Source organism: Notothenia rossii (assembly GCF_949606895.1).
Source record: "Notothenia rossii genome assembly, chromosome: 2".
Taxonomy (NCBI): domain Eukaryota; kingdom Metazoa; phylum Chordata; class Actinopteri; order Perciformes; family Nototheniidae; genus Notothenia; species Notothenia rossii.
The window spans coordinates 72,604,325-72,617,044 of NC_136904.1; the positions used below are offsets into that span (position 1 = coordinate 72,604,325).

Consider the following 12,720-nt stretch of genomic DNA (forward strand, 5'->3'; position numbering starts at 1 on the left):
TCTCGTACAATGTGTTTGAGCGCAAGCCAATAGCAGCGTGAGTGTTACCTAATGATGTCATTATGTTATGAAAGTTAACAAAGGACTACGATGGAGGGGTTTCAGGCAGGGGGGGGTGGTGAGGGAGTGAAACTCCCTCTGGAGGGACCTTTGCGATTGGATCCTTTGCAGACAATGTACATGTACACAAACCTATATAACAGACTTGAGGAACTGGAAAACCCCAAAAGCATAATAGGGATGTAATGTCAAAAGTGACAGATGTGATAATTAAGTGGGGCTGCTCAATTAATCGTATTTTAATCGCAATTACAATTATGGCTTGCAACGATTACGAATAGCCTACAACGTAATCGAAATAAAACTATTATTTTTGTATTATTTTTTGTATTGCTTTCTCAGTTGAATTATACTTAAAGTTCAGGGTAATCAACTGTTAAAAACATACTGTTCACATATTTTTTATCCAATAAATTGATGTTCTCAAAGTAAATGGATAATCGTTTTTAATAATCGTGATATCAATTATTGACCCAAATAATCGAGATTATGATTTTTGCCATAATCGAGCAGTCCTATAATTAAGTCATTTGGAACTGTTACTTCAGTTTGTTTGCATCTTTTTTTCAGATTTAGTTTTTACCTAAGAACAGCTGCCTATTCGAGATGTGAAGTTTTCCCCTGCAAAGTTAATCAGATAACTCTGAACCTGCTTCTTTGAACAGCGCCTGGTAGGGAGAGATTTGAATGACATGAAATATGCTAAACAAGATAAACACTTTTTTCTTAATGTCACGACATAGGATTTCTGCTTCTGCACATCATCAAGTAATGGATATTTTGTAATCTGCAAAATGAAATGTGTTAAAACTCAAGTTGACTATTTAAGTTGGCATTCATTGGACATACTGCTCATGAATCAAATGTCCCTGTCATATCAACTAGTTGTACTTTTCAAAAACAGATATTCAGACTCTAACATCTCAACTACTAAATTGCAGAAGTGTGTCAACACAAGCAATAAACATAGCCTAACAGAAAAAGGCTATGATATTGGGTGTCAGAGATACTGAAAACTAGTGCTATATTTATAGTTCCCGGCTTGTACAGTGAACCGCAAGAAGTGAGCCATACCTGTCATGTTTTGTTTATGGGTGATTATGAATTTATGGATCCATATGAGTTTGGATGTCATCGTACCAACAAGCAAACCAAGTAAAATGCTGTCACTCACAGGTGTTTTTCAGTAGAACAGGGTGAACAGCAGCCAGCAGGGTAAACAAGGTGTTTGCGAGTGATGTGAAAGAAATATCAAAGGGCAGCGATGGCAGAAACATTGCTATTTAAACATGTGTGACAAGATGTGCTTTGATCACGCTTTTGAAATTGCTTGTGAATGTGTTTATTGAGCTGCAGCACTTGAATTGGAGTATTAACATTGTGGATCATTAGACTAGGAAAATAAGGGCTAGAATTAGGTCTAGGTTAGGGTTTAGGGTTAAAATAACTAAAACGATCCTTTTCAAGTCATGCAATTTCAAAAGGCTAGTCCTCCAACATGGCTATTCATCTCCTAATTATTTAAAAAAAAATATTAGCCAAGTCCTTGAGACCCATTTGAGGAGAGCATGTTTTTCACTACTGATTTATACTCGGGTATATCCTAGGAAAATAAGGGCTAGAGTTAAGGTTAGGGTTTAGGGTTAATATAACAAAAACCCTTATTTTCAAGTTGTTGAAAGAATATTCCTCACTTCCTTTTAAGCCTCGAACGAGCTTATCCACTTGGTAATTTGTTTAAAAAAATCTATTAGCCCAGTCCTCGAGACCCCCTTGAGGTCGCCATGTTTTTTACTACCGACTTCTTCCACGTCTGTTCCAATTAAGGGCTACACATTAACCTGACACCTTAATCAGATCAGGTGTGTACGAGCTCGGCTCAAGAGCACACTGGAGGACTTGAAACAAATCCTTGCATGTGTAGTTAAAGGTCAGTAAACAGCATACAGCTTAAATCAGCCCCATGAATCATTCATCGTTTACTGGTGCAGGGATTTATGCCAAGGAGCAGGAGGCCATTCTGCCATTGTCTCCTGAAACTTTTCGTATGGTGCTCGCTTTTAATAATTTGTTGACATGCCCCTGCTGTTGTAGAGAAAATAAAAGTGACCTCACTCTGTGGTGCAGGTCAGGCAGCATCTAATGAAGCCCCCAAAGTCTTTCAGCATTGATCTTTTTTTTACCCGTTTCCTGGCTAGAATGCAGAGTTGTTAAGCGTTGCCATGGGGGATGGCCCCGGGTACGAGGCGGCATCTCCCAGAGCCAGTTATACTTCGGATTCTGCAAACACAATTACTTCTCTCTCTTAGTACATCGTTATTTGTGTCTCCTTCTAACACAGATCTTGAGTTGTCGTAGTGATTTCTAAGAATTAGTCTTTTCCAAGATTTTCCTGGATCTAGGAGGTAGATGTTTTTCGGGAATGAAGAAGAACTGCCGTTTTAGATATATAACTTTGGGCTTGCGTCCAGAAGTGCTGTGACATTTTCAAATCGTTCATCAGTCAACGGAGTCACGCTACTCTCTCTAGTCTTCATATTCTGATCAGACCTGACGTGGATGGCATTTAAGTCTAAATACCACATGGCATATGTCACTTCTAGAGATACGGTTGTAATAAAGATTCATTACGAAGGTGTGAGGCGGCATTAAGATGCATGGCGCTGCACTGCATGTCGTGGCAGATTAAAGATATGAAGATTAAGGGAGAGACCGCATTATACTGTTGTTATTCTTAATAACCTGCTTAGTTTGGCTCATAGCCCTATGCTCATCAATAATGCATATGACCTGCAGCTGGCCAGCGCACTGCTCTGACAGTGTGAGAGGGCTTAAAATTGTGTGTGTGTGTGTGTGTGTGTGTGTGTGTGTGTGTGTGTGTGTGTGTGTGTGTGTGTGTGTGTGTGTGTGTGTGTGTGTGTGTGTGTGTGTGTGTGTGTGTGTGTGTGTGTGTGTGTGTGTGTGTGTGTGTGTGTGTGTGTGTGTGTGTGTGTGTGTGTGTGTGTGTGTGTGTGTGTGTGTGTGTGTGTGTGTGTGTGTGTGTGTGTGGGGAAACTCTCCAAGTACATTTGAATATGTGTGCCCCATGTACGCTTGTCCTCAATAACTTGTGCAACATTTATATGTGATGTATTTGAACCTGTTTGACTGATTTATGTTACCCGATCCATGTATCTTTGAGCGGAATATTCCGCCCTCACACACTCAGACTGTGATATATCATCAGCCTGACATCAGCGCTTTTTGAGGAGTTATGATTTAGTTTTTACGGAGCACCTACTTTCTCTCTTTCCTGTCTACATCTACTTCACATTATTTCACACAGCATTTCCCATAATAACTTTTAAAGAATTAGAGAATTAGGGTAAACTCGTCGGCTGAGACTTTTATTGGAGAAAGAATTGGGGTCCGCCCTTCTTTTTCTGTTGGCCTATTGTTTACCAGCAATTGAATTAAACAATAATGGGGCTCTAATAATAAAACATTTTTATACGATGATATTTGGGTTTAGTATATAACTAGCACAAAAAATGGAGATTTTTTTCTTAAGTTTCATTAACTTATTTAGAAATGTGCATTCGCCAATCACATTCACTGATGGTTTCGACCTACCATCAAAAATACTGTGTGAAACTTCATAATTACGCTGCTTATTTAAATGTGCTCTGGGCAGCTATATAGCTGAGTTTGTAGATTTGGGGGCCTACATTATGTACTGGAGTTTAATCCGCATGCAGAGCTGGGTTCAAAGCCTGCCTAGGACCATTTGCTGCGAGTGATCACAAGAAATCTTATATATTAATAAATAAATGTCATCTTACAATGTATGAAGACTTATTTGATTATATTTATGTGCACACCTCTTCATTAAGTATCTTATAATAAACTGCAATGACCTGGTCAAGGTCTAATCCACAACCATAAACCCCTGCGTTCCATCTTCCTCTCCCTGCAGTATTCATGCATTAGTTCTGTGTTGACTGTATGGTTGCTTTGACATACAGTATTATGATGTTCAAGTGTGCTGTTCATTTCAAAATGAGTTGAATATGTTGCTAATAACTATTAAGCAAAAACGGTCCTGACAATTTCAATAAATGCAAAACCAATTGTCAGGGTTGAGTGAGGCAAGTAGGACCCAAATGCAGATAAACAGAAAATACCTTTATTTTAAGGCTACCGATACAGAGCTGAACCCTCTTCCCCGTGAACACAGTCCAACTACAAAAAGGAACTACACTGACAGCAAGGGATGCTCCGATCGATCGGTCACCGATCGAGATCGGCCGATACTCACGCTCTGCCGATTGATCGGTGCTCTCTAAAAATGCAGATCGCGAGAGCCGATCGCATGACGTAAAATACATGACAGTTTTCTCTGTGTGCGGCAAAACAAGCTCGCCAAAATGGCGATCGGCCCCAAAATTGGCGATCGGAGCATCCCTACTGACAGGGGCACAGCGGAGGACCCGGAAGGGGTCTTGGGCGGACGGGGGGCAAGGCAGAGTCCATGGTGGGGCGAAGGCCCCGGCTCGAAGAGACAGAGGGCTAGGCCCGAGGGCGAGGACCGCGGCAGGAAGAGTCAGGGGGCCGGGCTCGAGGGCGAAGACTGCAGCTCTCAGGGGGCCGGACTCGAGGGCGAAGACCAGACAGCTCCGGAGGCCAGGCAGGACCTGGTGTCGGCCGAACAGGAACCGGAGCCGGTGGGACAGGTTTCGGCAGGATCCCCCACGGAAGAGGACCAGGAGTTGGTAGGATGCCCGGCGGGACAGGTGATGGCGGGGCCTCCAACGGAACAGGACAGGACAAGGGGTTGGCAGGACCCCCGGCAGAAGAGTTGTCGGCGGGACCCCCAGAGGAACAGGACATAGGATTGGCAGGACCCCCGGCAGGAGAGCAGTCGGCGGGACCTCCAATGGGACTGGACATGGAGCTGGCAGGACCCCCAGCGGAACCTCCAACGGCACAGGACATAGGGTTGGCAGGACCCCCCGCAGAAGAGTAGTCGGCGGGACCCCCAACGGGACAGGACAAAGGGTTGGCAGGAACCCCGGCAGGAGAGTAGTCGGCGGGACATCCAACGGCACAGGACATAGGGTTGGCAGGACCCCCGGCAGAAGAGTAATCGGCGGGACCCCCAACGGGACAGGACATGGGATTGGCAGGACCCCCGGCAGGAGAGTAGTCGGCGGGACCCCCAACGGGACAGGACATAGGATTGGCAGGACCCCCGGCAGGAGAGTAGACGGCGGGACCTCCAACGGGACTGGACATGGAGCTGGCAGGACCCCCAGCGGAACCTCCAACGGAACAGGACATAGGGTTGGCAGGACCCCCGGCAGGAGAGCAGTCGGCGGGACCCCCAACGGAACAGGATCCAGTGTCGGCAGGATCCCCAGCGGAACAGGTGACAGCGGGACCCCCAACAGGACATGGGGAGCTGGAGTGGGTCGGAACACCGACAGGACACGAGGAGCTGGAGTGGGCCGGAACACCGACAGAACACGAGGAGCTGGAGTGGGCCGGAACACCGACAGAACACAAGGGACTGGAGTGGGCCGGAGACACCGACAGGACACGAGGAGCTGGAGTGGGCCGGAACACCGACAGAACATGAGGAGCTGGAGTGGGCCGGAACACCGACAGAACACGAGGAGCTGGAGTGGGCCGGAACACCGACAGAACACAAGGGACTGGAGTGGGCCGGAGAGCCGGAACGTGGGCCAGAATCATAGCTGCTGGGGCCGGCACTGGAGTCGGAACTGGAGCCGGAATTGAAGCCGGAACCATGGCTGCTGGGGCCGGTACTGGAGTCGGAATTGAAACCGGAACCATGGCTGCTGGGGCCGGAACTGGGGCCGGAACCATAGCTGCTGGGGCCAGAACTGGGGCCGGAACCATAGCTACTGGGGCTGGAACCATGGCTGCTGGGGCCAGACCTGGGGCCAGAACTGGGGCCGGAGCTATGACTCTTGAGGCTCGGGCTGCCAGACTGGACCTGCGACTCCCCCTCCCAGGAGCCCCCTGGAGGCTCCGTGGACCTCCAAAAGCCAGACGAGCTCCAGAGAACGGCTCCCGGACAGGAGCAGGAACTGGGGAAGAAGCAGAGGCCGACTCCAAACGGAACACACCGAGGCGTATGGTGTCAGTTTGGGAGTTGGGAGGCAGGGAGCTAGCATGCCTGATGCTAGCAGGCCGGGAATCACACACCGAGAGGAAGTCCAAGATCCAGCCAGGTAAGAATTTCACTAAACCTGGTTTCTCCATAGCCATCTGGTGCGCCTCAGCCAGAGCAGCCTCAGAAAGCAACAGGCAAGACAGGGGGTGAACACTTTTCAGAATAAAACAGGAAACCAAAGACAGAAAAAGACAAGACAAAACACAACACAGACAGATCGTGACACCAATCATTTCTTGCAGCATTTATTATGAAGTATTTGACAGGTACTGGAGGTGGAAAGCTTTACAGCAGTGATAGCTATACTGATAGGGGCCTATTATGCTAATTGTCAGCTTTGTATTCAGATTTTTTGCCTCTACTGTGACATGTTTGAATGCTTTAATGTTCAAACTCACTGGAAGTAAACAAAAGAGTCCAATGGAGGAGTTTAGGCTGGGGCTTGTGGGAGAAAAACTCCCTCTGGACCTTAGGATTCTATCATTTGTAGACCAAGGGGAAGCCCCAAAGAGCATGCGAGTTAGGGTATAGTTTCGCTAAAGTAAAAGAAAATGTATCCATATTTCTCGTTTTAAAGTAACAGTTCGACATTCTGGTGAATACGCTGTCTTTACATGATGTGAGCCTCTCTGCTCACCCAGGGTTCAAATAGGGGTCTATCCCTTTAAGAGTATAGAATTATTGTAAGAGTGTATATGTTGGAGCGTGGACATATTTATGTTGTTTTCTCCCACTTGTTTTTCTTATGTTGTTTGCTGACCTTGAGCACCCTGAATGCATACAATAATACATAGTATCAACGCCCTCCAACCGCAGCTTTCTTTTCTATTTAGAGCCGAGCAAGTTGGACGAGCTGCAAATAACTTCTCCTCAACCTGCAACTGTAAGATAGGCCAGACTGGGTGAGAAATATTCTCAGATCGGCCTCTTTTTCTTTCCCTTTTTTTTTTTAACACAGCTAACTTTTAATTCCCCACTTTGAACTGTGTACTACACTGCTGCTTTTATTACACTGGTTTTGTTTGAATAGGCCTGTGGCTTACGACTTATCCACTGTACCATATTGTGAACTGCGGGTATGATGCAATTCGGGGGATTGTAATGCCCGAGTGGTTTTTAGCTTACCCCATTGGAATATAATATTGTTTAGAAAGATAAATAAAGACCTTGTGTAATTCAGACTGTAATGGGGATGAGCAAATAGAAGAGCAGAGGCTATAGTATAATATTGCAAAAAAAGCAGGATGGAGAGATGTGTTTAAGTGCTTGTCTTGCAGTATACCGGACGCGTTTAGTAATTGGGTCATCGCGTTTCATACCTCATCTGAAGCAAAACAAACATGATGGAAATATATACAGCAAGGCTGGTGCTCCTTCAGCAAACCCTGTCTTCCCTGTTTGCTTGCCTCCAAATAAGTCTTTGTTCCTCTGAAAAAGCTGGCACATTTCAGAGGCTCAATGGCTTTAATGAGCCACGATGTTGTGCCAGTGGTGGCTGTTGGGTGTCAGGAATGAAGCTCATGATAATGTGCCCGGCTGAGTGCCACTGTGTGTTTCCCACTGTTATGGTAATGGGCCACTCTCTGAAGGCGGCTGCAGCCTTTTTTTCTCACCTCTTTGCTATTCCTGCCATTGCCACTTATTTGATGTTTGTATAGAATAATCTGATACCTAACGCTGTAATACTGTACCTTTATGCATCTTTCTCAGGCAAATAGCATTTTGAAGAAGAACAAAAGAGTGGAGGGAGCCCCTCAGCTGTGTGTTTTTCTGGTTATTTCCCCCCTACAGCTGCGTTGACAGTGTCAAGGAGAGGCTGCTTGGAGCAGCAGAACGGGGAAGATGAATTGACATAAAAGGTCATTCGGTAGCCTCATATTTTGCCCCTTCAGCTTTCAAGGTGAAGAGGCATGAAAGGAAGTAGAACATCAATAGTTGGCTCAGGCTGCTCCAGGAGGACCAGGAGCAGTTCCTTTTCATGGATTCCATTTCTAGAGGAGGAAATGGCCCTTCTGCCACAGACCTTCTGCCTTTCAACGGCAATCAATTTGGCTTTAAAGGCGAAAGAGCTCTCCCTTTAGAGACTTTGGCGAGATGAGCATGCCACTGCCATCCTCCAGCCCCAGCGTGTGCTCATTGATGACTTTTTTTTTTTGAGAGGGAATGCAAATAATGTAGTAAAACTGCCAATGTGCAGTTAATTTGTTATGCGTGTGTTTAGAAAGGGCTAGTTTTACAACTGCATGTTTTTCGGCAGATACAATTATTCTTTTAAGATTATTTGCCCACAGCCAAATGTGTTGAGTTAGAATAAAAAATATTCAGCATAATTATGAAGTTTCAAGAATAATTTGGCAAGGTCCCCACTTGTTTCCACTGTTTAGAGGCAACACAAATGATTATGAGCCTATTCCTCCTGCATTACGCTACCTTGAGAAACCCTTGTCCCAGCTCAACAGTTCATGCATTTTAATTGTTCCACTTTTAAGAACACCTCCCTGAAGAAAAAAGAAAAAGCCTTTGAATATTTCAAAAGAGATTTAAATCGTAAGATTTCAGATATATTGCATCATTTGGGAATAGGAGAGGGCAGAAAGGATGAGGTGTTTGACCTTTTCAGATTTGTCCCTTGGTATAGTGAATTTGCTGCAGGGGGCTAGTGAAGCGGCGGTGCGTTGAATTATCACTCCCACTGTTCAAACGGCGCAGACCTGATCTCCCACTTGCTCCACTCCCACTACTAATGGGTTAGGAACACTGGGAAAAGACAAAAAAAAGATGAAGATAAAGAGGGAGAGCGTGGGAGGGAGGGAGTTATAGAGCCTGTCTGATTGTCTGTGGATTAAGCTTAGAAACAAATTACCGCTTTTTGCTCGGCGCTAGGACAAATAGCAGCGTGTCACATTGTGAAATCTTTAGCAAAAAGCCGATGTGTTTTCACGGAATGATCGAGCTGAGTCTGTGACAGCTACCGGCGGGAAACATGTCAACACTTTGACGGATGCTCGCTATATTGAAAGGCTATGATGACTTTTTAGTTGAGTGGTCTTTCACTGAACTCCCCCCAGTCCACACAATCAAATCAAAGCAGAACAGTAAAAGAGGCAAAAATAACTTGCCAAACTGCTTTTTAATAGTTTACCAAGGAGCGAAGGACACCGTGTCTTTGTCGTGTCAAAATCACAATGCCTGCATGGCCTACCTCTGTGTGCTGAAAAAGCATGTATGGCGTACAGTCTGACAAAGTAATGGTTTGAAAAAATACAGTATTAATTGCCAGCCTCATTCACTATGGAGCTGCCACAGGTTGAAAAGCATTGCCCTTAAAAATGTGTATTCCTGCTTCCATTGATTGTGACATAATAACGATAATTTTCTTCGGACCAAACCTTTTCCCAAGGTCCAATTTTCCCAAGCAACTTCCTTTTTCACTCACACTTATGTTAAAGTGCACATGTTTTCTGGTGAAACATGTCACCCGCTGGGTTCACTACCATTGCCTCATGCTGCATCTCTTTCTGTCTCTCTCTCCACCACTCTCTCCACCACTCTCTCCATGCCAAACCAGAAGCCATCTTGTGTGACGTTGGGGAGTTTCACTGTCATGATCACCACACCTGCATCCCCGAGGCCTGGCTCTGCGACGGCGAGCCCGACTGCCCTGACGACTCGGACGAATCTGGCAAAACTTGTAAGTGACTCATTCCATCCATTACTCACTAATGCACGATTGTAATATTGAATTCTGCCACAGCGCCTCATTTGTCAGCTTTCATGGTACAGGGCCCTGTGTTAACATGCAATTCAAGGGATGTTCATAAGAGTAGGTCATTAAATGCATTAAAAGTCTGCATTTGGCTGCTTTGGAATAAGAAACAGTACTTCAAGTATACTTTGGTGAAACTATTAGGGACACATTTAAAAGAGATTGCGTGGCATGAACAGCTGGGAACGCTCCATAAAAAATACCAAAATAAACTTTCAAGTCAATAGGGTCTTGAGGCAACTTGAAATAGTAGACTATCAGATTTTAGAGGTCTGTTTCGACTGCCAATCACTAATCTTGAAAAAGCCATATGGCGATTCTGTCTTCTTACATAGAAATGCTTGGTACCTCGAATCGCGAGAGTGTTTGGGTTTGAAGCATACTTGGCATCAAGGTGGACAGCAAGGTTGTGGCGCAGGAATGCTTTGATAAAAATGTCATTGTATTACTTGTATTTTCCTACCTTAAATAAATGGTCAGCATGATAGTAGCCTGCAGGGGATCATCAGAGGGTCAACATGTCGGTAGAAACAATTAATTATTGTAAGAGAGTGTCACCTTAAATCACATGTGTCAAACTCAAGGCCCGGGGGTCAAATCCGGCCCTTGGTGGATTTAATTTCGGCCCGAAGGATAATTTCGAATTACTATTAGATCTGGCCCGCCGGTATATTGCACACACACCTTCACTCAATCCTGAGGGTTTCCTCAGCTCAGAGCCTGACCCCAAACATTGATGAACTTCCACCCATGATGAGATGCCAAGTATCTGGCTTGAACTAGCATCACAGAGCAGCACACTGAGTTTCAATGGATGTTTCCTTCTGCACTTTTTCTCTTGCGACAACAGGGCATGTTTGTTTTTTTCTTTGAGGGAAATTGTTTTTTGAAGCTGTTGTTGGCCTGTAGAAAAATGTAATCATAAGAAATTAAGCTGCAGATAGATCCATAAGAAATGAATGCAACTGATTATTGAATGTGTAATGTTGTTTTTATAGGCAATAATTTAAGCTTTGTTAGTTCCAGGTTTAATATGTGCAATAAGTTCATTTGAATATGTTTTGCAATAAACATTGAACCAGTCCGGCCCACGGTTAGTACCGATTTTTTAATTTTGGCCCACTGTGTATTTGAGTTTGACACCCCTGCCTTAAATAGTCTTATTGTGCGTCTCAATTAGAGGTTAGTTTCCCTCCAACACATTCTCGCCCCGGCCTGAAACGCCTCTATTGGACTCCTTTGTTTACTTCTGTGACATAGTGCCATCACTCTGTAGGTCTCGCGCTTCTACTGGTAGCACTCTAACACATTGCACCTGATTTGCTAAGGTTCGGTTGACCAATCAAAGCAGAGCCAGCCAGCTAATCAATCAGAGCAGACTGGGCTCTGGTTTCAGACAGAGGGTGAAAAGAGGTGCTGCAGCACAGGCAGTATGAGAAAAATAAAGAGCTTTTTGAACATTAAAGCATATAACCATGTCACAGTAGAGCTAGAAACTTACAAATATGAACCTGAAAATGTCCAAAATATGTCCCATTTAACGAATGGACATGAAAACCTAGTGTTTCGCTGTGTTGTTTTTCTCTTTTTTGTAACACTGCATCTAATACTATGTATTATACAATCTAGTCATACACAGAGCAGTCTAATTTACTCTAAGGTATATGGTTTTCCTAAAATAAGTTAAATGCAGTGCCTTGTTGTGATTTGTTGACATTTTACAAGATAATAAGCAAGTCATTGAAGATCTGTTGTTACCCAGACTTTATGCTAACAGATCTTCATGCCATTAGATTGAATGGTTGTTTTGTCCATGATAACATGGTGGTGTGTGTACGTTGTCATACCGTTGCCTATCCCCTTATTGCCACCACATGATACCTTTCTCCAATGCAGAAAAATAGGCTCCAGTACTGTACATTGAGCTAATCCAATTCACTGAGTATGCAATGGACGCCATAATTGTGATACAACATACAAGGCTCACTGCTGAGCTCATGTATAATCTGGAGCACTTGATGCAGCAATTAAAAACTAATGCTATAGTTCAGCAGCTGAAAGTGTGACAATCACCAGTTGTTACTAAGTGCGTGTTGCTATGGTGGTTTTGTTTCTTGGAGAGATTGGTTATTTATCCAATTAGACTCTATTTCCTGACTACTTACCTCCAAGGGCAGGACAGCACAATCCTTTACTGATCCTTTATGAACAAAGCCAAAGAAAATTAGTGGGGTTGAAAAATTGATTTTATTCATAATGCTGTTGACACATGGAAGTGTTAAATGCTATAAATAATCTGTTTGGCAGATCCGAATGCAGTCGTGTAAACCTTCATTCGTCCTTCACATCAAAACAGGATGTGGCATCAATGCTCCTGGGTATTGTTATTTCCAGACTTTGGGGACATACTTTTCCTTTAATGGATGAACAGAACAGTAATTTCACGTTTTTATGAGCTGCATTAGCCTTTGTAATTCCTGATGAGACTGTCACTGTCACACAGTCTGTCAAAGCCAAAAAAAGGCAACTAAATCAAATAATTAGCATTCACTCCAGGTTTCTCCTAAATGTGAGTTATTAGGCATGATTAAGACTTTATAGTTTAGGCAGTGACATCTCTGCATACATTGACCAAAGTGAAGAATACTTCATATTAATGCCCTTCGCAAGAGGTTATTGAGAAGTAGCGGCATTAGTAATTAGCTGTTGAAATTGG

General features: G+C 44.2%; 1 protein-coding gene across 7 annotated transcripts in view; it reads left to right on the forward strand.

Annotated features, from left to right (window-relative positions):
* lrp1bb (low density lipoprotein receptor-related protein 1Bb) overlaps positions 1-12,720 on the forward strand; it is a 336,417-nt gene that overhangs the window by 90,622 nt on the left and 233,075 nt on the right. For 4 of the 7 annotated variants that reach the window (XM_079666350.1, XM_079666351.1, XM_079666347.1 and 1 more), the window contains exon 2: positions 9,807-9,929. The exons of 2 other annotated variants lie outside the window; for them this stretch is intronic. In XM_079666350.1, coding sequence (XP_079522476.1) covers positions 9,807-9,929 — 123 coding nt within the window. The remainder of the gene's footprint in view (positions 1-9,806; positions 9,930-12,720) is intronic. One more of the 7 variants, XM_079666349.1, reaches the window with a different exon arrangement.